The 27,836-nt window shown below is 41.2% G+C and overlaps 1 protein-coding gene across 1 annotated transcript; it reads left to right on the top strand.

Moving 5' to 3' along the window:
- The first annotated feature begins 906 nt into the window (after nucleotides 1-906).
- On the top strand, nucleotides 907-27,836 carry LOC113911674 (serum paraoxonase/lactonase 3-like). The gene is given in 9 exon segments (XM_035723369.1): nucleotides 907-1,133; nucleotides 2,663-2,733; nucleotides 9,371-9,426; nucleotides 14,343-14,508; nucleotides 19,147-19,273; nucleotides 22,517-22,717; nucleotides 24,188-24,269; nucleotides 24,526-24,654; nucleotides 27,072-27,836. Coding segments are annotated over 9 exon segments (1,218 nt in total). The 3' UTR covers nucleotides 27,231-27,836.

Here is a 27,836-nt window from a genome sequence, read left to right as displayed (position 1 = left end):
TGCTGTGTAAGTGGTAGGCATTGTTATTCATGCCATAATTATGTATTCATACTGTAATTATGGTCCCATAAGTCAGGGACCAATTTTTCTTGTCTTAATATCTCCAGGTCTGGTAAATCCTGTTCTTTCAACAGTATTTACTCAGTTGAACTCAAAAGAACCATTATTTCTTTCTCTTGGTAAATAAAAACAGATCATGCTAGAAGATGCTATGTTGCTGGGTCTTAACTCCTAAAGTCTTCCCCTTTTCCCTCAACCTAATCTTCACTATGAGAGGGGAAAATTCATTCTTTGCGTGGCAGGAACTGAAGACCCAGAAGAAAGAAGAATCAAGGAGTCTTTTGAAAGGCTAACTTCCCTAAGAAACTATTTTTCCTTCCCTCCACTTTGCTCATCCTCTTGTTACCTAGCTACTTCTTTTCCTTCATTTCTCCTGGTGTTCCCATGGACATTTACAAACCCACCCAGCCAACAAACGGAACCGGGCACCCACCATATTCAGCATTCTGAGACAGGGCAGAAGGGCCAGGAAATAAGGCCCTGTGCCCCAAATCTTGGAGGAGGGTGAGTTAAAGCTCTCTGCTGCGTTTATCCTCCAGTATCGCTCCGCCCAGTATCTCAGGATCAAAGCTCTGTCTCGTCTTTCGTCTTGCCTTCCAGAAAGGCGACGTTTCGGCTCCGAACTCAGCTCCCCGCGGTCCCCTGACCCTTCGGTTTCCCCTTCTGTTCATTGGAGGAGCTGAGGTAAAATTTCGCAGCTTTTAGCAGCAAACTTCCTCTATCGTCCCACCGACGGAAGGGTGTGTTCTTGCCAAAGCTGCCGTACCCCGGGCTCTCTCTCCGTACGTGGAGCCTTGAACAGAAGGAGTCCGCGAGTAAAGGGTTCCTTGGACCTGGTGCGTGTAAATGGCCTTGAACCCAGGGGGCGGGCGGGGCGGGCGCCAGCCAGGGGTCGGGGCCGGGAGCCTGCCAGGGGGCGCGGCCGGGAGCCTGCCCGCCACGCCCTCGGGAGTCCTAGGCGCCGTCTCGTCGCCACAGAGCGCCCGGGCACCGGAAACCATGGGGAAGCTGATGGTTCTGACCCTGCTTGGGGCCGCCCTGGCCCTAATCGGGGAGAGGTTAGTGGCACTTAGGTGAGTTGGCATCTTGATGCGGGCATCCTTGGTTCTTTCTCTCCTCTTCCAAGTTTCAATGTCTGCCCCGTGCCACCTTCCTAGCAGGTAGGAAAGAGCATTTTTGCAACCTCACTCCTCAGTTCCACCCGGCAAGCTATCCCTTGAGAATCACTGATGTGGAAAAGTGAGCTGTTTGCCTTTCCTAAGATGGTAGAAATGCCCCCCATTTATTTTCTGAATGTCGTGTTCCCCACCCCCCCCCCCCCTTTTCCAGGTTGCCCTCGGCATTCTGCTCCTGAAAAAAAAAAAAAAAAATGAACTCCGTTGGAAGTGCTGGACCTGGAGGGACCAGGCTACCAGGTGGATTTTTACAGACCACTCAGACATTGCCCAAGGCCAGTGCAACATTGATGAGTACTGGGGTACAGAGCTCATCCTAGATTAAAAGAGCTAGCCAGACAGCAGGGAAATGAGCTGAAACTTGCAGGTGGTGACCAGTGGCGTTTTTCAAGTATTAAGACCTTTTGAAGTGGCAGATCTAGCGTTGATAGGCAGAAGTATCCCAGGAGAAGTCAATATACTGGGCTAGAAAGAAACATTAGGTGTGATATGCATTTCCGAATGGATCTAAAGCTTCTGCTTGCCCTCACTTGTCTTTAAGTTGCTTTTATTTATTTCTCCAAGCAGAAGCTGACCTCAGAAGTTCACATTAGAATCTATTGGGAAGCCTGATGCCTTTTGTGAACACTTTGTAGTTCAGCTTGAGAATGTTTATTGTTACATTTGTTCCCAGCGCATCCAAGTGAGAGAATCATAAAAAATCATAATTGCAAGGTAGATCCAAGGTGTATTTTTACAGAAGTGACAGTAAGATAAGTCTAAGTGTAGACTCTTCCTGCATACAATCTAATAAAAATTTAAAATTATCCCTGGTATTTAGAAGAATGGTTCACTGTGAAAACAGAAACACTATATTGAAAAATAATTTGGCCAATTGTTTATATTGTGGTCAGTTTGATGACTTTTATACACTTTGCCAAAGAAGTCAGCATAAAATTTTTTTAAATAATGAAATTAAAGCAAAAGCTACAGGGTTTAGCTATTAGGAGACACTTGAATTTGGGGAAAGCATTTTGGTGGGGGGTCAAAAGACAAGACTATAGGGGACCAAAGGGAGCCAAAGCGCAGATTTATAATAAATAATACTTTAGCAAATTACATAATACTAGTCTGTACATTTCAAGTAATAATACTGTTCAGTTACTTATTCTATGGTATCATTTATCGGGCAGCAACGTGCTGTCCATGTATAATGGCATGTTAGGCTTTCAACAATAATTGGGTGAGATGAGCTGATATAGGTGCATGACATACATAATGTCCACTTATGTAAATAAGTATAAAGAAAAGGAGGTATGTACTTACTTGTTATATCATCCGTAAATGATGAGTGACAAAGTTAATGAACAAGAAGGTGATTCAAGACGATGTCTAGACATTGATTTTGGGTGTTGTGCATCGTCCTCCAGTGTTCTTTTCTTCTACAGACAAAGAACTAATGCATCTCGGGAAGTGGAGCCAGTAGAACCCTGGTACTGCCGCCTCATTGAGGGACTTGGTATGTCTGTGACAGTGCAATTTCTTGCTCACCATCCACCCAACTGAGGCTGCCAACTACATTAATTCCCTGCTACTCCTTAGAGCCTCTTGCTGGGGGTCTCTGCCCCATTTATTGACGTTACCTCATCCCAGGTCTCCAGGGGCCCTCCTGAATGTCAAAATCTGTGGCTTTTCCCCCGGTCTTTTTTTCCTTACTGATGTCTCCCCATCATCGGAAGGACGTCATCTCCCTTACCGAATGCCCCTCCTGGCCCTTCTGCACCATTTCCCTCCACTGTCTGCCTTCTTCCAGTGCCTATCTTCTTTCCTCTCTTCTTCCTTCTCCTTCATGGTGTTCCTGGCTTCAAATATCATTTCCTTCTAAATTTATCTGCAAGTACCAAAAAAAAATATGACCTAGCCTTTACCCTGAGGAGCCTCACAGCCTACTCAGATGTCTTAAATAAAATTACTCAAAACTCCATAGCTGACTCCCTAACGTCTCAAACTGCAGGCCTTCTTTTCCGGACTGAAACCACTTTCCATTTCTGTCCTTTTCTCCCTCATACCCTCACCCACAACCAGCTCTTCTTCTAGACTTCTCCTATGTGTGGCAACCCCATTCTCAAAGGGACTCAGTTCCATATTTAGGAGCCATATGTTTTCCCCTCGTCCCTCATTAGAACATGAGACGTGTTGGTATCAACCTCTCCTGTGGCCCTGCACAGGGCCGAGCTCACCCCATTACTGTTACTGCCGTATCTGCTTATCTGGACTCCAAGCCCCCCTTTTCCCCCCATACTGCTACTAGAAAAGCAGTTCCAGGCAGATTCTGTTCACTGTTCATAGAATGTGCTTTTTCACTTTTTCATGGTTGCTCATGAAATCCCCTGCACTGATTCCTTCCTCTTTGCTTCCTGAAATCAGCTGCAAAGTCCTCTCCTGCCTCTGAACTCCCCAGTGCTCTGAAACTCTGATTCACTTAGGACATCTACCACACACTTTATTTTATGGCTAGCAGTGTTCTCTCTCTCACTAGCAGATAGGAAACTCCCTAGGGTCAAGGGCTGTGACTTATTTATCAGTATGTGTCGGGATGACAGCATAGTTTATTGTGATATGAGTTTGTATTTTCTTTTTCTTGGTACATATATTTCTTTATATATGATATATTTTGACTATATATACATATATATATATATAGAGAGAGAGAGAGAGGGACAGAATAAGTCTTTTTGATTTTGGTTTTCTATCTTTGTTTTTCTCTCTTGATTTCTAAAAAAAGAAAAGAAAGAAAAAAAAAGAAAGAGAAAGAAAGAAAAAGAAAGAGAAAGAAAGAAAAAGAAAGAGAGAAAGAAAGAAAGAAAGAAAGAAAGAAAGAAAGAAAGAAAGAAAGAAAGAAAGAAAGAAAGAAAGAAAGAAAGAAAAAGAAAGAAAAGAAAAAGTAGCCTTGGCCAATATGCTTCCTAGCACATGGAGGAGGTGTGTGCTGCTGGCTAGAAACAGAAGGAACTGGGGACAAGCTGCTTCCTGACTTTTGTTCTCAAAAACCCAAGCTCCTTCAGAAGGTTCTGATGGACAAAGGATAAGAACATGTGGATTTTTTGAATAACAGGGATCCTTTCCCCGCTGCCTAATGGCATTCTGGGGGTGGAGCTGGACCCCCGAAAGAATGGCTGCAAGGTGTCTTCAGGGAGGCTGGATCCTTTGCACTGTGTCACAGCCCAAGCACAGATCATGTGCCCATCCAGGACCTGGAAGTGGCAGAGCTTCGTAAATTAAAGGGAACACACGGGCTTGGCAGTGAGTAATTTGGTGGTGACTAGAATAGAATAAAGGCCAGATGGACTTCCCCAAATATTCTGCTTTTTAAAAACTTGCCACCTACGATATTTGCACAAGCCTGGCAGAAGACCCAGTAATGACTGAGATTGAATTTCCCTTCGGTTTAGTCGAATGTGGGGGCAGGGTCAGATTTAATTTGATTTTAAAAAAAGGGAAATGTAACATTTGCTCGTTTGTTTACTGTTTTGTGGGGTAATATTCAGACTTACTACACATCTCTCTCTCAAAAGATAGGAGCTTGCCAAATAATGTAGTGGGGTAATTAGACTAGATTATTGCTAAAGCCTAGTCTGACTCAAGCAGATTGTAGAATTCAAATAGAGTTGAGAAGCTCAAACTAGGGCTAATGTTGTAAGATAGATCAATGTTCTGATTATCTAAATATTTTGAAAAGAATGGCTGAAATGGTTGAAACTGGCTGAGAGCAAAAGAAAAAACATTACCTCTTGTGTCTATTGGCATACCTCCATCTTATATTTGGAGAACTAAACAAGTTTGTCAATAGGGTGATATTGATATATCTCTAAAAAATAATGCCACTGCCTTCATCTATAAACCCTCTGCTGAGTTCTTTACAAACATTGACATCACCCGCACAACCTACCTGTAAGGCAGGTGCTGTTTGCCATCTGTCCTTGCCGATTAGGAAACTGACACACAGGAGAATGAAGTGACTTGTCTAGTGGCCCAGAACCAGAGGGTGATGGGCCCAGATCATGAGCCAGGGTGATTTTAGTCTATGTCTTGTACTCTTTGTCATGTGACCCTGCCTCTCTTATCTACTGACAACACGTTTTATCATGGAAGTGTCGGGAAAGTATGATGGCAGCAGAAAACCGAAAATCTGAGAGGCAGAATGGTGAAATATTAATAAATGGAGCTGACCAAGACAAGGCAGCCTGGATATTTAAATAAAAATCACTAGTGAGACCACCCTCACGAGACCCAACTATCTGATGAGTGGAAAGCTTTATGAAGCAGTGGAAAACCAATAACGATTTTAGGCAGGGCTTGGTAGGCAGTTAACAGAGCTGGAGAAGAATTCTGATTTGTGTTTTCTTCAAGATCTAGGCTTTTGTGGTTAATTTTATTGATGGAAGAAACTTTCCTCTTTTTGTTTTCCTTCCCAGTATTCTTTCTGGGAAGCAAAGTTGAAAAGCGAAATAATTCTAAGCTTCAGAAATGATATCTCAAAGATCTTTTTGTATTGAGTTTACCTTTTTCCAAGGCTTTGAGGGTCAAGGATTGTTTTAACCAGGAAGTTAGTTGGCTGCCCTTGGCATCTAATCAAAGCTGCACATGAAATTGGAATAGCTTTACTGGGGTTCCACCCTTGGCAGGATTATCAAGTAAACAGCCATTGTCTTTGGTGAATTCCTATCTTCCCCTCCATCCCTTTTCCCCTCCAGCAGCTTCCCCTATCTCCCAGATCTGTTTTTACTCCATTGTAGGTCCCATTTATTTTCTTAGTTGGCTATCAGAATCTTCTTTCCAAGATGTGAAATCGTGATAATACTAATTGATCGTAATGTTTCAGGGTGACACTTTCTCAGGGTGCCTATAGAAAATGATTAACAGCCAAGGAGACAAAGTTTTGCTGTGTAGAGGGTTGACAGGTTAAAAAGCAGTAGATACCTATTCATGAGACTGATTTTAGACTTACCGGCGGGGTTTTAATGATAGTTGTGCACAGGCTAACAAGTATGTGGGGAGCACTCAGGGGAGGGTGTCCTGGGTGCTCTTACTCCCACAGGTGCCACCGTTGCCGAGATGCACTGTGTTGTCACGCGGGTGCAGCGTAGGTGGGGGACGTGGGGAAAGAGGGGCGGGAATACTGTGCAATCAGCTGGTGACTCATTTTCACATCTGAACGGAAAGTCCTGGCATCCTTGTGCTCTGGATTAAGTCAGTAAATAAAGACAAATACAGCACCACCAGAACACGCCCACTCCTGTTTTAGCTGAATTAGTGAGGTAGGTTATTGCTGTCGGAGGGTGTGTGAAATGGTATTTGGAAGATAAGAGGTCCAAACTAAAGAGCACACAACTCAGGACATCTTATGCTCAGAAATTAACACTCAAAGACAAGACAGTTCAAGAAACTAACACGGTTTATCTTATTTAGTCGGTCAACCAGCTTTATTGAGAGCTCTTATAGTGAAAAGGCAGATATTACGTTGGGTGCAAAGCTGGTGTACTGAATGAAAACTGGTCCCTGTTCCCAGGAGGCTTACTGTCTGGATGAAATCAACAGGTCAGCAGAAGGTTGCAGCCCAGGTATGAAGGAAGTATCATGGCGGCGGTAGTCACAGGTGACCGTATTAGTACAAAAAATGGGTGCTAGAACTAAGGGGAACTGGGAGAGGCTGCAAAGGCTGAGGAGGTGGCCCCCAAGCTCTTCTCTAGAGCCCGTGATATTCAGGCAAGGGGAGGTGAAGGTGGTGTGGGAGAGATGTGGGTTGCTAAGAAGAGGGAGCCCCATGTGCTCAGGCAGGCAGGTGAACGAGGCTGACACATTTCAGCAACTACCAAGGGAGGAACTGCAGCACAGCTGGCTTAGAGAGTGGAGAGTGGGGGCCAACAAACCGAGACTGGAGCCAACATGTGGAGAATTTGGAATCCAGACCAAGAAGCTTAAGATTTCTATTGCCAACTCTGGGTTTTAAGCAGGGGAGTGACAAGATCGACTCTGCAATTTACAGTGATGACTGTCGGCAGGTGCAGACAGTGGTAGCAGGAGAGCAGAAGTGACCTGTTAGGAAGCTACTGTGCAAATCCAGGGGGGCAGTTTTAGAGCTCCAATGAGAGTGATCCGTTGGATTCTGGGAGTAAGGAAAAAGAAAGCATCAAAGGTCACTCCAGGTGCTTCAGGGGATGGGTCCTTGGGGGAATGGAAGTGCCATCCACTGAAATCAAAATATAAGAAATGGAGCAGATTCATGGGGGAAATGTCCAGATCAGTTTGGGACGTGTTAAATATGAAAAATGAAATGGCCAGGTAAGAATGCCCAATGTACAGGTGAATACAAAGGCCTGGAAATTGGCAGAACGATTCGGGCTTGATTTAGAGATTGGAGAGTCAACGGCACGTGGGTGGAACCTGAAGCCAGGGGACTAGCATAGATTGCACATGTAGAAAGGATGCTTGCCATGAGAAACAGCCAAAGGCACTTAGGACCTGGAGCATATTCATGTCCAGAACAGAATTGGGCAGGAAGATAGGGCAAAAGGAAAACAAAAAGTGGTGTTCAAGAGAGAAAAAGTAAGAGAAAATAAAAAGTTGGTTCAAAAATTAACCAACTTGTATTCAATGTGATTTTTTTAATTGCTTTATTCAATTTGCTGGGTTCTCCCCATGTCTGTTTTACTCCAGGTGGAAATAGCATTTCCAGAAAGAATAGTCTTTCAAGCCATTTAGATACCATAGATACCATAGAAACCAAATCTTGATTAACTGGAATGTTTAGAAAATGGAACGCTCTAATTAATTTAATTTTCAGGTTACTAGTTGGGGATCGGTTTCCGTAAGCGAATATTTAATTAAATCTTCCTCTGTTCTCTAATTTTCAGTGCCCATTGCTCATTATTGTGTTGATTCAAATTTGCATTTTATTTGGCTCTGTCCCACTTTTCTTTCTCCCCTCCCCCTCTTTGCTCAGTTGCCTTTTGACCCACTAGCCACACGTTACCCCACGCCACCGTCTCCTCACATGGGCTAGTCACCGTGGCTGTGTCACAGACCACCTTAAAACCGAGTGACTGACTTAAATGACAATTACTTTGCTCATGAATTTGCAATTTTAACAGGGCTCAGTGGACACAGCTCATCCCCGTTCCATTTGCATCAGCTAGGGTGACTCAAATGTTGAGAAGTGAAGTGGCCTGTGACTCCTCCAGTGTCTTCTCTACTTTCTGTAGTCTCTGTATAGTCTCTCCTCTGTAGCTTCAAAGTACCCAGACTTCCTACATTTAAGACACCTTACCTCCTGATGCAAGGATATGAACATCACATTTTAAGAAGGGCCTGTGGCTATGATCCATGTTGGTTCTACCATATTTGTAAAATACAGTTCGCCACACTAGATAGCCACTGCCTTTACCCTCAGTCCTGCCTGCTTGGGACCACGTCCTCTGTGGGTCTGTCTCTCTATTAGGAGCCATGTGAGCCCCCTATTCATCCTGTTCGTGGTAATAACTCACTTCTCATATGCCTCTTTCCATAGCAAACTGCTCAGGACCAGCTCTTAATGAGAAAGAGAGCTGACTAAATTGTTCAAATTTGTCTGTATGTGGTAGTCTTTCCCGAGACCTATTGCTTTTATAATGGATAACAATTACCCAATAATTTCCCAATATGATCGGATAATGATATATTTTTAGGCCTCAACAAGTTGGAAGAGAGAAATGTTTGGCTGAGAGGACTTTAAGACACCCTCACAATGAAGACTTTCCAAATGTCATCAGTCCATCTGCACATCAGTCTTCTATGGGGAATAAAGCTGAATCTCTCAGGGCATACCCTACAAGTTGTTATTTAAAGAATAAATCTAGGCTATGACTTTATTTTATAGTTATTTACTTTTTTCTTCTGAAAATTGAGTTCTAAAGAAAGACTATAGTATTTAGGGAAACAGACCCCAGTTTTACTGGAGAGTAAAATGCCTATGGGATCCCTGGAAGTTAATGTAGTTTCCCAAGTAACTAGTTGAAAAAGTTAATGTAGTTTCCAAAAGAAGTCTAAAGCTTCATCTGTGAGATTTACTTTTTAAGCCTTCCTTCATGCATCTTTCTTATCCTTCACTTCTTTTGCAGAAAATGGCTCTGAAGATATTGATGTACTTCCTAGTGCGCTGGCTTTTATCTCCAGCGTGAGTATTTTCCACACCCCTCAGACGCTCATGTCAATAGCCAAATAAATAGTACATTAATGTTGCCGACTAGAGCTGCCAGATGGACCCCTACACACTCATCCCAACTGTGGTTAAAGCAGTCAACTAAAAAAGCCAAAACAGGGATTCCAGAGGGCTAATTGGGTTGCCACAGGAATGCCCAGGTTTGCTTGGCCCCATGTGGGCAGCTCCCTATGGGCAGTTACAAATTCAGTAGGGTCTCAATAAATGTCTGTTGATTTCCACTGGATTCCTAGACGAGTCTCCAGGTTTGTCCTGCTAGTGTCATCATTGCCCTAGTTTGCCGGAACTCAGTTTCTGGTCGTCATGTTCTCACTAACTGGTATTCTTCTCTCTATGCCTGCCTGTGTTTGAGGCTCGGGAAATGTCTGTGAATCATATGTTGACCATGTTAGGCAATTCAAAAGCCTGAGCATTTTCCATCTTGGGTTCCCTGCCCTTCCTTCCAACTCTTTCAAAGACAAGTAGAGAAGGGTCTGCATTTTATTTCCAATACCACCTTCACAGGTTTGGGATGATCAGGAAGCTATGTGAAGGACTGACAAATAAATATAAATAAATTAAATACAATAAATTGAAATATATATGGTGTTAAGATACTGAAAATTGCCATGTATTTATTGAACAGTTGCAATTTGGAATGCGACCTAAGATTCTGAACAAGCAAATTGACTCCATTTTCAATGTGAATTCTGATTGCTGGGACTGCATGTCCTAAATATTCTATTTTGACCAATAGAATACTACCAAATAACATGAATTTTAAAATCTATATCTTTTTGGCTAAAAGGGGACACATATAACACTTAAAGACCTGAATTTCTAAATTCTTAAGTATGCACAGTATAGTAGGCTTTTGTTTGGATTTAAATTGCTGTTGGTAGTGATATGTGTTGGGGTGGGGGGGTGGGAGGGATTTTATTCCCTTAGTTTTCCTCCAAAACGAAAACTAAAACAAAACTGTCTAGAAAAGCTTTTCCTCTGTTGTCTTAAATTTTCTATTGTCAATTTAGATGTTATGCCAAATAACAATGTTATGCCAATTAGACTTTTAAAAATGATTATTCTGTAACTGGGAGATTTCTCCGCTTTTAGGAGATAATATCTGTAGTTCCAGCAGTAGCTTCTTTTCTATTTTCACTGGAGCTAAAAGTACTGAACTATTGCTGTATAGAAACTGGAGGTTTTCAGCGGAGAAATGTTAACAGGGGGCTTTAAGTAATAGAGTTCTTCTTTGTAAACTAACGACCCTTAGGCTAAGGATGATTTTTTTTTTTTTTGCTTATTTTCAATCTCTTTGCACTGCAGTAAATTCAAGTTCTTGTTCTTGGTTTTTCTTATCTCCCTTTCTTGCCATCACAGAGCATGTTTGGAAGCTGCTGACGTAGGTGAGAAATTCTGCGTGATATTTGTAGTCAGTCTATAGACAGGTGCCAAGCAGGTTATTTGCTTCTTTACCTTGGGACTTGGCATGCCTCTCCTTGCCTGCCTTCTTCACACATTATGGAGCCAGCTCCTCATTCTCTGTCAGCCTTTCTGTAATCACACTTTAATTCCACAGGAAAGTCTTCCCCAATGCTCTTTCTGGGCGACGTGTCTCTTCTATGGCCCCTCACATTCTCTGTACCGAGGCTCTTCCTTACCACATCATAACAGACGTGCTTGCTTGGTGCCGCCTCCCCAGATTTCAAGCTCCTTGCAGCCAGAGCTTTGTGGAGCGTCCGTTGCCATGCTGAGCACCTAACATGTTACCTGACATATACAGGGTGCTTGAAATATTTATTGAATGCGTGTGCTGGTGAATGAGGGCAGTAGAGAAGTTCAGTGCCTACTCACACTCATAGGTAGCCTATTGGGGAAAATAAAATGCTGCCCCTCCAGGGGATTTTCACCATTTTCAGTGACAAATGATATCCAAAGAATTGCTTGCACTGACTTGCTACAAATTCCTACCCAACTGCCTTCAACAGAAAACCGGCTGCATATGAAGCCACTTATTGGAAGTGTTTCATTCATCATGACACTTATTGTAGGTCAAGTTTGTTTGCAATGTCCTACCCTTATTTACCTATTAAATCATTTCAATTTCAAGAACATCCAGTCTTTGAACTAGGTGGCAGTGCCTTTGTGTGCACCCAGGCTACCAAGATACTTACTAAGGTGGTCTTCCTTGAGCTCTCTTCCTGAGTAGCGGTCTCCACTGTCAAACTTTTCTTTATGGTGTGGCAGAAAGAGTGTACAATTAAAGATGTGAGTGACCTAGGCAATTCACTTCTCTGGGCTTCATTTTCCTCAGGTGAAACGGAATAATTAGATATCTCTGACATTTTTTGTCCATTATTACCATGACCTAAGCTGTTGGGCTTGGTGACAGCCTGACTCTGAGGAAAGGGTAGACTTGAAGACTGAATTTCATGGCCTGATATTGGGGAGAACAGTGATGCCCTTAACTGTGAATAATAGATACAAATGAGAGCAAGGATTCGGGGAGAGAATGTTGATTTTGGTTCGGACAATTTGATTTTGAACTGCTGTTAGGAAGAAGTTGGAAATGCTTACAAGCTAGAGCTCCACAGAGAGGTTCCACGTAAATGGGTAGACCTGAAAATAATTGGTATAGAGAAATATCCGAAACCTTATGAATAAGGTCTGCAAGGAAAGAGTATAGAGCAAAAAGAAAGGAGGGGTGGTTGAGGATAGGAGGAGGAAGGGGCAGACTTCCATCTGGAAAGTCTACTTTTGACTTTTCTTTTTTTGACAAGGAATAAAGGGGTACATCAGAGTGTCAGATGCCATAGAGATACAGATAAGGAAGGGGGCAGGGATTATCAAGTGAGATATTTTGGAGAGCACTGATATGACCTCGGTAGAGGCGCTTCTACAAAACATGAGAGTTGGCGCCGTTCAAGGCAGGCGACAAGACCAAGTGAGGTTTCTAAGAGAGCTGACAGTGAGGGGAAGGCAAGATAAACGTGTGTTTGAAGGAGTAGTTAAATTAGGAGAAGATTTGTCTCAAGGAAGGAGAAATGAGCAATTTTTCAGGCAAATGAAGGGGGCACTGGTGAGAAATGAGGGGTAAAGCAAGAGAGAGACTGTAAGTTCTAAAGACAGGTCCCCGAGAACAGGCAACCAAATAAACAGGTGGGGGAAGTAATTAACTTAAGAGCAGAATAGCGACACTCTTTCCTTAAGAAAAGAGGGAGAAAGGAAGAAAATTGATAAAATTGAAGAATTACCAAGACAGAAAGGAGGGAATCAGAGGAAATCCATGTTGAGTGGCATGAGTTTTTTTGTTTGCTTGTTTGTTTTTTTCAGAGAAATAGGAGGTAAAGTCATCCATTGAGAATAAAGAGGAGGAAGGTAAGTGCTCTGGAAGACAATAAAATAAGTTGAGAATGGATACTTGGGGAAATGCAATAGATTACCTATTAGAATGAACAAAGAGATTGATAAGCAGTGTTGAAGATCTGATTGAAGTTGGGATGATAACTTTGCTGTAGAAGTTTTTGAGCTGATTTCAGACTGGCCCTATATAAAAGCTAGTCCAGGGCAAAGGGAGTTGGCAGGAATTTGATAAGGAAGCAGGAAGCAAAGTGTGTGGCTTCCTTAGAAGACTGACTGTTGATTGATGATGACAGGTTCAAGGTCTAGAAGGAGAAGTCTGTGGCCAGGGGCATGGGGATCTCTCCTCCAGGTGAGGTGACCTAAGAAAAATGAAGCCGGAATTATACCTCCTCGGATGGGCTTCTGCAATGTCATTGTTGTCTGGGGAAAAGCCAGGTTTCTGGTAAGATTTAGGCATAGAAGAGCTGTTCTTTAAAAAGCTCGAAGATGTATGTGGGGTTGTTTGCAACTGAGGATTGACTGCCCCAGGGGTGGGGTGAAGGGCAGTGGAAGGGCCGAGAATAGTATTATTGTAAGTGTGTGGAGGTGTGTATGCGTGATTATAAGAAAGGGAGGGGACAAGAAGACAGAAGATAGAGTAAGGAGATCATTTAAATTGACTATAAATGGAAATGAGGGTACAAGAAAAGATATAAAATTGTTGATGTTAATATATATCAGAGTGATGGGGGAGGGTGCCAGGGAGGAAGTGGGCTGAGTTTTGCCATTGGTGTAGCACAAACCAACTCCAAGTTTGACACAATGACCTGGGATGCAGCAAAGGCCCATTGCCTATTATTGGTTGATAGACACGCGTCATTGGTCCTTCCAGGAGAAAAAGCCACTGTCCAGGTTACTGACATAAACTTTTTGCAATATTTGAAGAAAAGGATTCATGTCCAAATTTTCAGACCTAACTATAGGAACAACATAGATCAGAAATAGTCAACTTTACGTGACTGGTTCCCCTATGTGAATTCTTGGCTGCTTCTAATATTTGTCACTATGTAATATAATGGCTGTAGGGAGGGGAGCAATATAAAGAAAGCATATACCCCTTCTCTCTGCTTTAAGGAAGGTTAGTTGCTGACTCTCAGGACTGGAAAGGACAGACTCTCAGGACTTAGCAATCCTACACTTTAACTTTCTCATTTTATAAAAGAGGAACTAGAGGCATAGGCAGGCCAAGGGACTCACACAAAGGAACCCAGCCTAGTGTCTTGCATTACACTTTTTGGCTTCCCCTTTCTCTCTCTATTAGTAATTGAATATGGGTTCTTCCCACATTCCCATTCCCATTCCCAATGACCCAGGTGTCATTGGTAATCCCTCAGATCAGATAATGGCACCAGCTGACAGAGCAAAAAATCCCAGAAATCTAAGAGAAATGCAGGTCTTTGAATATTTTTGTTAGGCTTTGAGATTGTAGCTTCCATATGAAAATATTGTGAAGTGTATATATGCATTTACTTATTTTATATTTTTTACAGGGATTGAAATATCCAGGCATGCCAAGCTTTGCACCAGATGAGCCAGGACAGATTTTCTTGATAGATCTGAATGAGCAAAACCCAAGGGTCCAGGCACTAAACATCAGTGATGGTTTCAACAAAGCATCATTTAATCCACACGGAATCAGTACTTTCACTGATGAAGGTAAAGCCCGAATGCTTTAAAATAAGGGGTAAATGAGGGAAATACAAGCCACTCAACCTCCACAACTCAGTGTGTATGTGAAAGGAGGGAAAATTTTATTTTACTGGAAAGATGTATATTTGTAAGATAATAAATGTGTACCAAACATTTGTAAACACCACATTAAAGAAGGGAGACTACAAGGTGGTCATTCCTTCTCCCGCTTATCTCCTTCTCTTTCCATTTGACCTTCAAAACCAGTTTGGAGATTGTTCTCAGAAATCTAACATATAAACTCAAAGGCCTTTGAAAATAATTTGTGTGACATTAGAAAACATAACATGAAAGAAAACAAGATAAACTAGACTTCATCAAAATTAAAAACTTTCTGGTTCAAAAGACACCTTGAAGAAAGTGAAGAAATAGCCCAAAGAATGAAAGAAAATATTTGCAAATCATATATCTGATAAGAGGCTTATATCAAGAATATATAAATCATTCTTACAACTCAACAACAAAAAGACAACCCAATTAAAAAATGGACAAAGGATCTTAGTAGACATCTCCAAACAGATATGCAAATGGCCAATAAACACATGAAAAAATATTTAATATCTTTAGTCATTAGGGAAATGCAAATCAAAACCATAATGAGAAAGCACTCCATTCCCACTGGGATGGTTATAATAATAATAATAAAAAGGCAGACAATGACAAATCTTGGCAAGGATGCGGAGAAATTGGAACCCTCACACTTTGTTGGTGCAGCCATTTTTTTTTAAGATTTTATTTATTTATTTGAGAGAGAGAGACAGAGAGAGAGAGTAAGCAAGAGAGAGAGCACAAACGGGGGGGGCGGCAGTGGAGGGGCAGAGGGAGAAGCAGAGTCCCTGCTGAGCAAGGAGCCCGATGTGGGGCTCGATTCCAGGACCCTGGGATCATGACCTGAGCCGAAGGCAGACACCCAACCTACTGAGCCAACCAGGTGCCTCAGTGTGGCCATTTTTGAAAGCAGTTTAGCAGTTCTTCAAAATGAACACAGAGTTACCATATGATCCCTAAACTCCACCCCTTGGTATGTCCCCAAGAGAATTGAAAACATAGGTCCACACAAAAACTTATACACAAATGTTCATGGCAGCTTTATTCCTAATACCCAAAAAGTGAAAGTAACCCAAGTTCTCACCAAGTGATGAATGTATATACAATGGGATATTATTTGGCAATAAAAAGGAATAAAGTTCTGACACATGTTACAACATAGATAAATTTTGCAAACATTATCCTAAGTGAAAGAATTCAATCACTAAAGGCCACATAGTGTATGATTGCATTTATATCAGCTGTGCAGAATTGGCAAATTCATAGAGACAGGAAGTAGCTTAGTGGTTGGCAGAGGCTGGGAGAAACGGGGAATGACAGCTAATGGGTTTGGGCTCTCTTTTTGGGCTGATGAAAAAGGTCTGGAGCTAGAGAGTGGCTTTGGTTGCAACAACTCTGTGAACATACTAAACACCACTAAATTGTGCAGTTTAAAATCTTGAGTTTAACAACAATACATTATATCACACAAAAACTGTTGCAAAAAAATTGAAGTTATTAGTACATTGTATATACTTTGAAACAACAGTTTCTGATGTTCTTTTGTACTTGTTCATTGTTCATAATTCCCAACTAATTTAATTTTTAGATATTTGTGGGTCCATAGGGTATGTGGAGAAGAAAAACAGTGAGACCTCATTAATAGTAACCATGTGAAGGAAAGGCTAAATGGAAGTGTTGCAATTCGGAATTTTTAAAGAAATTGTGTGTTAATTCTTTCAAATACATACTGGAGTTACAATGTATTGTTAAGAATACATTTGTTGGAGTGATTTTATTGAATAAAAAAAGAATAATTAATAATTATTAATTCACTCATCCAACAGATCTTTGTTTAATTCCTTTGGTCTGCACGAATAGACTTGTTCATTTTTAAATAAGTGGGTTCCTTTTAAAATTTTCATATATAATTTATTCCTCAAAATAAAACACTGGGCCCAGCCTTGGTACTTCTCCCCTTCCTGCCCCATTCAGTCACCTAGTTCCAACGTTCTGTCCCATTTACCCTTCAAATATCTCTCCAAGCTGTCCACCTCTCCCATCCTCGATGTCACCATCCCATCCCAAGCACCCAACATGTCTTCCCTGGATTCTATAATGGGCCCCCTGACTATACCTTCTCTCTTATACCACCTCCATCCATTTTCATAAGAAAGAGCTATTTTTTATGCAAATCTGATCATGTCCCTCCCTTCTTAAAATTCTCCATATTGTTTCCATTACTCTGGAGAAAAGTCGCAATTCTCCAGAGTGGCCTGGGCTCTGAGGCGCTACCCATGTGTATTCTGGCATGTGCGTGTTTTCTCCAGCCTCACCAGATACCACCTTCCCCTTTACTCCCTGGACCAGCCATACTGGATTTCCTTTAGACCTATAAAATGCTCCATGCCTCAGGGCCTTTGCATTTGCAGTTCCCTCTGAGTGGAATGTCTTTCCACCACTTCTGATTTACTCTTCCTCATCATTCAGGCCTCAGTTTAAATGTCACTTTCTCAGGGAGCCTTTCCACCGTCTTGTTTCCGGGTGTGAATCTTATTATATTTCTTCTCAGTATAGTCCTTCTTTTAGCACTCATCAAAATGGCAATTAAAGTTTTTTATTAATGTTAAATGTTACCAACCTTCTTTCCCTCTCCCACTATTGCCCTATAGTGAGCTCCTTCACATCTTTAGATCCAAGCTTGTCACTCTTTAAGTGGGTGCCATTCTATGAAGAAGGCATCTCCCCTCTCCAGTATTCTTGTACTTACTAATTATTTCCTCCCTGTTTTCTTCTTCAGAATACAGTCACCATAAAATCATGTGTGACTTGTTTATTGCTGGATTCCCATAGTCTAGAACAATGTCTGTTGCATAGTAGGTACTCTATGAACATGTGTTAAATGAATAAATGAGTGAGCCCCATGAGACAGGGCAGATATTAATACTCAGTTTTATAGATGAAGAAATGGAGTTTGAAGAAATGCAGTGACATGTGACTTCACATCTGTCATTAATAAATGGCAGTTCCAGAAGTAGAACCCAGGTGGTCTTCTTCCTAATCCTATATCCTTTATTTGGGTGAAATTAGGGCTCCAAGCTCTGATTAAATTATTTGAGCCACCGTTTTCTGGCCTGACCCCCCTGGACACTTTCATTGGAGAAAGTGTAATGAGTGACCAGATTAACCTGGAGCTGCTTTATTGCATGGGATAGTGTTAGAGGTGGATTTTTTTTTTTTTTTTTTTTTAAGCATGGGGAGTAGAGGTTCATTTTTTTATTTTGTTTTGTTTTTGTTTTTCGAGATGGAACCAGTTTACAGATTAACCCTCAAGCATTTAGACTTTCAGAAGCTGAATATATTATGATTGCAATCTTATTTTACTTATTAGTTACTTCCTTTAATTATGCCTTTAATAAAGGCAAAACACACATAAATTGGAATGGAATGAAAAGACAAAAACCAAAAATATTCTTACCAACCATCTCTTATATGGAAGGAGGGGTCCAGTAGAAGCCTAAAGAAGGGGTAAAACCAGGGCAGCACATATAATGTTCATGCTGTGTCTGGCTGAAGGGCCACATGGGGGCTGAAATCCAACTCAGGCTTTGCTTGCCAAACCTCAGGCCCTGGAACAGAGCTGGGTTGGACTAAAAGAAAAATTCACCTGTGAGGAAACACCTTTCCTTAACTAGGGCTAAAGTACCTGTGTGTTTCAGAGGCCCTGAGTATAACCCCTGCATCTCAGGGCTGGCACTTGCTCTATTGCATGATTAGGAACCCATCAAGAAAGGAATAGGGGACATGAATACAGATCAGGCCCTGCAGTGGGAGGATGGGGCCAGGCTCTTTCAAATTCTGGAGCTCATCTGACCTAGAGCTTCTGTCAAGTCAGAAAACAGTATTTTGAGAAAACAGGTTACTGCCCTCCATCCTGTCCCCGGCAGTTCACATTTCAACATGAAAACAGATAGGTGAACATTCTTGAGGTTGGCAGTACCCAGAACTGATTAGTCTTCTTTCTCTTGCATTCGTATTTACTTCTGTGTCCGTTGGGCTCATTAAATATTGTGGTTGCAACGTTAGGTAGTTGACTTCTGTCAGAACTTTATTCTCTAGTGGGACATGTCCTTATATTAAGGTATTTACATAGCCATGACATTTCTTGAGTGTGTGTTGCAATGTAAGCATTTCTCACAGAAGGAATTCTCAGCACCCTCTTGCTTGCAACCACTTTTTTTGTTGAAGGGCCACCTTGGGAAACCACATCCGTTCTATATCTTCCTGCTGGAGAGGGTATGTAGTGAGGCTCAGGAGACCATTGAGAAATGTCTGGGCTTGGCTCTGCCACTTGGTGGTGGTGAAATTGCTGATGAGTTATTCACCTTCTGCACCTCAATTTTTTTAGTAAAATGGGGATTCTGGCATTTGATCTAGAAGGTATGCTGCGGGAATCAAATGCAAGGTGTATAAGAAAAGTGCTTGAACATGACCAAGTTGTACACCAAGTCTAGTAATATAATAATAGTTGCAATAGAAGTAAACTTCTTGGAAATTATGCCTTTTTTTCCACCTTAGACCATACTGTGTATCTTTATGTTGTGAATCATCCCCACATGAAGTCCACGGTGGAGAAATTTAAATTTGAGGAAAAACAACGTTCTCTTGTACACCTGAAAACTATAAAACATGAACTTCTCAAAAGGTATGGAATTAAAGTATTTTGTACTATTTATTTTGCACCTCTGCTGTGTGCTTTGTTTTCTTTGGTTCAGCAGGCTTAAACTTTTGTTTTGTAGCATTTTTTTTCCTAAAGCTTTCAAGAGGTTCCCATGGTGACACTGCCCGGCACCTCACTAGAAATTACTGTATTCAGTATTGAATATCTTTATATTCTCCAAATTTTCTGAAAGCATTTTAATCCTATAAAGGTGCTCAATTAGATTCCCAGCTCTAATTCCATCCCCCATACCGCAACAATGCAATACCCACTATTGGGCTCTCTTCAAACACCTACATCTGTTTCTAGTTGTCCCAGTAGGTTGTGTTCTGAGAGCCTACTGACTGGGTGTTATAACCAGCCTCCAGATGGGCCATTCCTTTGTTTGATAAAAGCTTTAGAGCAGGATTTGAAAAAAGACTGTAGGCACATATAAAAATTCACATTTACTAAGTGCTATGTGCCAGGCCCTGTGTCAAAATACTTCATTTAATTCTCCCAACAGCCTTTAGTAATAGGCATGAGTAAACTGGGACCTAAGAAGTTTCGGGTTAAGTAACTTGTCCAAATTACATACTCTATAAGTGGCAAAACCAGGGTGTTAGCCTAGATCGGTTTGAATTCAAAGAATAGGAAGGTCACCTTTTCTCCTTTGCTCTCTTTCTCAAAATCATGTATGAATTTCTCCTCATAGAATTTGGGGGTGACAAAAGCAGAGGGCAGAAGAAGAGAAGTTGGGGGGGGGTCCCTGAACTCTTCCCATGATGCATTGCACTGGGTTCACTGTCACTGCCACAGGGTGACTGAGAAACTGAACGAATCTCTCAACCTATGCTTCAGTGTCCTCAGTGAAATGGGGGTTCTCTCACTGGCCTGACTTACCTAACTGGCGATTATGACATATGACCTCACTGAACGAGTTTTTTTCCATGAAAGCACAGCATGAGGGAAAACTCAATAGGCAACTACTTTATTGGAGAGTTACCATCCTAGGACCCAGAAGTGAAGGATCAGCCTGAGGCAGGGAGAAGGGGTATTATGGGTTGAATTGTGTCCTCTCAAAAAGATATGTTGAAATTTTAACCAGCCATCCCCCCCTTGCAACATTTCAGAACATAACCTTATTTAGAAATTGGATTACTGCAGATATACTTAGTTAAGATGAAGTTATATTAAAAGTGGGGGTGGATCCTTAATCCAATATGACTTGCCTCCTAATAAGAAGACAAACAGGGAGAATGCACGTGGGGATGGAGAGTGACATTGGAGTGAAGCATCCACAAGCCAAGGAATGTCTGGAACGACTAGCAACTAGTTGCTAGCAATGAATTGCCTCAGAAGGAGCATGGCTCTGTCAGCACCTTGATTTCCGATGTCTCGCCTCCTGTGAGACAGTAAATTTCTATTGTCTTACACTCCCTGGGTTGTGTCACTCTGTCACGGCAATACTAGGAAGTTCACACAGGGGGAGGCTATCGTGAGTGGTTATTAAGCCAGCCACTGTTAAGTGCAACTGCTTGAAATCATGGGATTGTCCTCCTGTAAGCAACATGAGCCTCATTTTAGGACAACCTGGCCATAAGAAGAAAGCAAGAAGAGTTTATTCACCAGTCCCTTCTCCTATGAGTCAAGGTTTGCCCCAAAGGGTGTTAACTCTTGCACATTCCTGGTTGTGCATGTGCAAGTCAAGTCTGGTGATATCCTGTGCTTTGACATCAACACAGAAGCCTGGAAGCAGGAGCCTGAGGCCTGTAACAGAAATGAGGTAAGGCTGTATAAGGCTACGCTATGGAAGGTCTGGCAGAACCAGGCAGAACTGGTTGAAGAAGTGCCATCTGGAACAGGGCAGGTGAAGCTGAGGACCTAAAGAGGATTTTTGAGAGGTGCCCTAATACTCAACCTTAACCAAGCATTTCAAGGGGTAGAACAAGATGCTATGGGATCGACTATGGTGTCTGCCAATACTTTTTGGAAGAAGGAATGCTTAAGCTGAGCCCAAAAGATGAGTGGCCTAATGACCTTGGGAAAGTCATTATAAAGCAAAACCTCAAAGTATTTCCTGATTCATCCAAATTTTTTTATAAATTCAATCTAAAAGTGTTTAATTTTTTTTACCTTTTTTTTTCTAGTCGCCATCTTTTTTTCTTTTCCAAAATATAAATGACTTTATTGCTCTTTACTCTTATGAAAGTATGACTTGTTTCATTTAAAAATTTTAATAATACTGAAGAACATGAGCAAGAATGAAGAGCACTCACAATTCTGATGTAAAGATCAAGATGGACTGGGTTATTTGTAAGTGGCAGAACCAGGGTGTTAGCCTAGATTGGTCTGAATTCAAAGCCGGACTCTCAGTCACCGTGATGAACATCCTTCTTACTGTGTTGAGAAAAATAGTTTAGTTTTTTAGTGCATAGTTTGCCTGCTCCAAGGCTGTAACAAACAAAGAAGAATTTGTCTTTTTTATGAAATGGACTCAATGCTGAAAGACAGTGGAGGTTAATCTTTTCTGCGATAGAAGAATAGGAAAAAAATTTTGTTACAATAACAGAAAAGAAAAACTGTAATATTTTTAGTGGCTCAAAACCACAAATTTTGTTTTGTTTTCTTACTCAGGCTACATGTCCAAGGTAAGTGATTCAAGGACTCAATTTTATATTGTCCTCACATAGGGCCCTAAGAGGCCACACTTTCAGTTATCAGAAAAGTTGCTGGTTACTGTCAAAGAGTAAGGGAAACATGGTGGGTCACATACTGGCTTGTCTTCCATCCAGAAGCCACACACGACATCACTTCATCTCACTGGCTAAAAGCAAGTCACGTGGCTGGGCCAAACATCCAGGGCATGGAGAAGCCTCATTCTAGAAGAAAGAGAACCAGAACTATTGGTGACCACCGATAATAACCATTATTGCACTATGACCACCACACATAACCATTATTGACATTTGCAAGTCAACAATTTGGAATTGAGGTTTGTTTGTATATTTATGTGTTTTTGCTGACTTCTGTGGAAGGGAAGATTGAGAAAATAATAAATGGCTAAAAGAAAACCCGTCAGGTGCAATGAAAAATCATGTCCTTTGGGTGGAATTCATACTGCTTCATGTATACTTTTTCAAACTGATGAACATAAGGGTCTTTGAAATTCAGGGTTTTTGACAACAATCTAGATATTTAAATACTCCATGGGTTTTGCTCTTTCTCTCTTTCTTTTTTTCACTTTAGCCTGAATGACATTGTGGTTCTTGGACCAGAACAGTTTTATGCCACAAGAGACCACTACTTTACCAACTTCTTCTTGGTACTATTAGAGATGATCATGGATCTTCGTTGGACTTATGTTGTTTTCTACAGTCCAGGAGAGGTCAAAGTGGTAGCCAAAGGATTTAGTTCTGTCAATGGGATCACAGTCTCACTAGACAAAAAGTAAGCTTTTATAATTTTCCAATACTTCGCTCTTGACATTTTAGTGGATTCCTTCCTTTAAGAGGTGTTTACTTCCTTAGGCTTAAGTAGTCACTATATAAGTGGATGGACCAGGTGTGGCCAGGATTCACACTCTATGGGTGATCATAAGCACACCATTTGCCCTCTTACATGTCAGGCTCCCCCCAATGAAATGAAGAATGTGGACTCAAGGTTGTGAGGTCCTTGTTTCAATTTATTATGTGACTCTAGAAACACAGTTACCCAACACACTGAAAAGGACAATAAATGCACAATATCTCTGCCCTTTATGAGGCTGAAAGGTGTTTAACCACTTACACTAAGTTGAGTTACCCAAAAGTTCTTTTTAGAGAAGGAGACCTGACTTAGACTGGGCATTGTGATTGTACGAATTTCAGATTTACTGATATACTACAGCAGGCTTTTCTGTAAGAAAATCCGATTTTATGCAGCATGAAATTCTATGAGAAACTCTTTTAAAGTGTTTTAAAATGGAAGTTTTTTTAAAAAAGAAACATACCTATGAATATTAATATGTGCATTTGAGATAATAGAGATGATCCCTATAGAAAACAACTCTAGGGGCACCTGGGTGGCTCAGTCGTTAAGCGTTAAGCGTCTGCCTTCGGCTCAGATCGTGATCCCAGGGTCCTGGGATCGAGCCCCGCATCGGGCTCCCTGCTCCACAGGAAGCCTGCTTCTCCCTCTCCCACTCTCCCTGCTTGTGTTTCTGCTCTCGCTATCTCTCTCTGTCAAGTAAATAAATAAAATCTTAAAAAAAAAGAAAGAAAACAACTCTGTGTTCTTCCTCTTTTTAAAAAATAATTGTGATTGAGCCTCATGGTTATCTGATACTTCTTTGTAAGCACTCGTTTTTTTGTGGAAGTATAGACTCTTTTGACCTTATAATAAAGAGATCTGCTTACCTCCACCCAATTTAAGGAATAAATTGTGACTCCTAAGTCATGAGACTGAGCTTATATGTCACCTAGAAACATCAAGATCATTACTTTATAGTCACATCTCATATTTATTTATTTTTTTTAAGATTTTATTTATTTATTTGAGAGAGAGAATGAGAGAGAAAGAGAGAGAGAGAGAGAGAGCATGAGAGGGGGTTGGGTCAGAGGGAGAAGCAGACTCCCTGCTGAGCAGGGAGCCCAATGCGGGACTCGATCCCGGGACTCCAGGATCATGACCTGAGCCGAAGGCAGTCCCTTAACCAACTGAGCCACCCAGGGGCCCAGTCACATCTCATATTTAAAGCTTACTTAAAACTCTTGAAGAATACTAAAAGTAAGACTCTGTTATCTTCTTGTCCTGTGGTTTAGAAAAACATTGCAGTGGCACTTGGAACTCTTGTGAATTGTTAGACTTCTCCTCCAAAGTAAAAGTTAATGTCATCTCTCAATATTACTTGCTTACATGTAAATGCTATTTACTTCAAAGGTATATCTATGCAGCTGATATAACTGCTTAGAACATTCACGTACTGAAAATACATGAGAACTGGGATTTAACTCAAGTGAAGGTAAAAGTCCCCTGGCTTGCCCACCCAACATGGCCTCTTAGATCGGCTCCCATGTCTGACTTAGGAATGTGCTCTTTGAATGCAGGAAACATGACTATTTTAGAAGAATATTGGTGAGATTGTGCTTGCACTTCTAAAATTCAGTAGTTAGGCCCTTAAAAAGACCCATTTCAGGAGCCAGAAGGAGCTGGTAGGAGGGAGGAGTGGTAGAGAAGAAAGTTGAAACAATGTCTTTATATTTCCTCTTTGTTGGAAGGTAATACATCTGGGCACCTTAGTGGATAACTTAACTGTGGATCCGGACACGGGAGATATTTGGGCAGGATGCCATCCTAATGGCATGAAGCTGCTGATCTATAACCCTGAGGATCCTTCAGGGTCTGAAGTAAGTTCCTATACTTCTCTGAGCTCACAGGCAAAGCTGCAAGAACAATTTGTTGAGGTGACTTGGGAGAATTTAGTGGGTCACATGCAATATTCCAGAACTGAACAAGTTCTGCATACAGAAAAAGCAGAGATTTTGGCAGGATGGGAAGATACAGCCCATTAACATTTTCAGATCTTCTGGTGACAGTTTAACATCAGTGCTAGACAGCATGTCCCATCCTTGCAAGGGCTGTACTTGCTATTGGGAAGAATTGATAAGCAAGAGCTTGATTATTCACATTGACCTAGATTGCCATATCATATCTCCAATCTGAGAAGGGCTTGAAGTTGGGCAAAGAGAAAGTCCTATGTGGGGACCATCTTTTTTCACACTACCTACTACGAAGCTCAAAAGAAAGGATTTAAACGACTGTAGTCTGAAAACAAAATTAGTTTTTCCAGCAGGTTCTAATATATATGATAGTGTTGAAGACTGTCTCATTTTAAAGATGCTATTTGTGTTACTTAAAATCTCTTCTAAAACAGCAGTGCCTGGGTGGTTAGTCAATTAAGCATCTGACTCGATCTCAGCTCAGGTCTCAATCTCAGGGTCGTGAGTTCAAACCCTGTGCTGAGCTCCATGATGGGCGTGGAACCTACATAAAAAAAGAAAAAATATCTTCTAAAACAGTAGCATACATCATTGAATTTTATATGGCATTAAAAACAAGAGCAGAATTTTCTATAGCATTAAGTTTAAGAATAACAGGTCTCTAGTAAATTCAATATAGCTATAAATTCTTGGTACACCTACTCTGAGAGATTAATTCACAAAAATTTATTGAGTGCTTATAATGGGCCAGACTTTGTTCTAATGCCTGGAACGTGTCAGAAAACAGAACATACAAAGATCTCTGCTCTTCTGGAGGGGGATTGACAATGAAAAATCAGCGTAAGAAATAAGTAAATTATATAGCAAGCTTGAAGGTGGTAAGTTCTATGGGAAAAAAAGTATAACAGAGTAGAGGGGATCAGGATTGCTGTGAACAGGGGGATGGGCAGTCCTATTATTCAATAGAGAAATCAGGGTTAGGCCTCACTGAGAAGGTAAGGTTTGGAGAAAGATACAGTGTTTGAATCTAGGTTTGGGGAGTTGGGAAATTGAGATTCAAACCCTAGCCTGGTAATTGGCCCTGGTAACGTACCCTTATTTCTGCTTCCAATTTTGCTCTTCCTCAGTTAAAAAGAAAAGTATTGTTTCTCTAATTTATTAACATATTAGTTGCAGCTTCCTAAAAACAAACAAACAAACAAGCAAAAACACCAAAAAATATAAAGAGAAACAAAAGTTCAGTCTGAGCCTAGAGCCTAAGGAAATGTTACCCTACGCTAGCAATCTACCTTGGCTTCAGAGACATGCCCCCAAAAGTGAGACATATTACTTTTTTGCAAACACCCAACAATGTCTGCCATAAGAGAATGAAAATATGATCCATAGCATGTTTGGAAAATTATTTAGACTCTTTCTCATGTGTCTATTTTCAAGTCCATCATAGGTTTATTTTAGATAGGACTTCTTCCTTCACAATCAATGACACCCTTCATTTGTGGTTGAGGCTAAACTTTTTTACATGAGTTCCAAGTTTGAGTATTTTCATGTAACAAACCTGAGATGAAGTTACAGGATCTTTCTTAAGATGAAAAAACAAAACTGAACTAAACTCTATTCTTAATAAGTGTTGATACATATTCATGACTCATGAATTTCTAATTGGTTTTCTTTAATTCCTGTCATGTCCTATTTGAGTGAACTTCGTCCAGGCTATCTAGAAAACTGAGCACTTTTATGTTTACTGATGAGCAAACTAAAGCGTGTTAATCTTGAGGATCAATAACAATAGTAGGCAGGATATGTCAGATTGGAATTCCAAAGTATGCATTCCTTATGCTTCTTAGTCACGTTATGGATGCGAGAGGGGGTTCCAGCTGGGACAACTACCATCCTACTGATTACGAGGTCAGGTTGGCTTGCTAACTGAGTGTCCCTTCATCCTCTCTCCTGTGTTTCCCTCCCCACACAGTAGGCCTAGTCAAAGGCAAGACCCTTCCCACAGAGGAACACTATTCACTCAAGAATTAGATAAGAGCGCCCACTGGTTCTCACCTCCTTCTTCTATAGGAGATGCCTTGAACTATCAAAATTGTATAAACAATCTTGTTGGGGAATCAGGCGAATGTCAGATAACCAGTTCACTTGACTGCAGAGATATAATTAAAACATTAATACTTTCATCGGAATACCAAAAAAAAAATTATACACAAATTTCAGTGCATTGATTTCTGGGAAATATATTAGTCCTGGAATATTTGAGAAAGAAAGTGTCAGTGGCAGCTGTTTGCTCATATAGCAACTGATGAATAATCTTTTCTTGACAGGTACTTCGCATCAAGAATGTTTTGTCTGAGAAGCCTAAAATCAGCATCGAGTATGCCAATAATGGCTCTGTGATTCAGGGAAGCTCCGTGGCTTCTGTGTACCACGGAAAACTGTTCATAGGCACGGTATTCCACAAAGCTCTGTACTGTTTGCTCTAGACTCCAGACATTCCAAAAAGTCTTGTCAACCGGTGAAAGACAAAATGGCAAGCAGCAAAATAAAAGTGTTTATTTGGGGTCTTTGGGATTGCAAACATGGGAGACATAGATTCGACTAGAATTGAAAGCGTGCCCCAGAAAGACAAAGGAGGTTGGAGTTTTTAAAGAGGAAAGAGGGGATTTATGTGAGTTGTTTGAAGAAAAGGTGCTTGGTGTTGGTATAACTATAGTGACACTAATCTATGTGTGATTGGTTGGCAGGGCAGACAGAAAGTCCATTTATGTCCATCTTAACACCTAGTAGATGCCTTGGCTATTAGTTGAGCTTAGCAAAAATTCTGAGAAATTGATACAGAACATGGGTGCATAAGCCCCACCTCCTTGACGTCTTCCCGGCTCCCTTTTAAATAACTCTCTTAGTAATGGTCACTCAATTTTATTGTCTCTGCTGTCAATCTACATGTTTGGTAAAAATAAACCTGTAATTAGGGGCACCTGGGTGGCTCAGTCAGTGAAGCAGTGAAGGGTCTGCCTTCAGCTCAGGTCATGGTCCCAGGATCTTGGGATCGAGCCTGGCCTCAGGCTCCCTGCTCAGGGGGAGTCTGC

The sequence above is a fragment of the Zalophus californianus genome, chromosome 12, assembly GCF_009762305.2.
Source record: "Zalophus californianus isolate mZalCal1 chromosome 12, mZalCal1.pri.v2, whole genome shotgun sequence".
Classification (NCBI taxonomy): Eukaryota; Metazoa; Chordata; class Mammalia; order Carnivora; family Otariidae; genus Zalophus; species Zalophus californianus.
The sequence above is the reverse complement of the archived record's forward strand: the minus strand, read 5'-3'. Positions and strand labels throughout refer to the sequence as shown.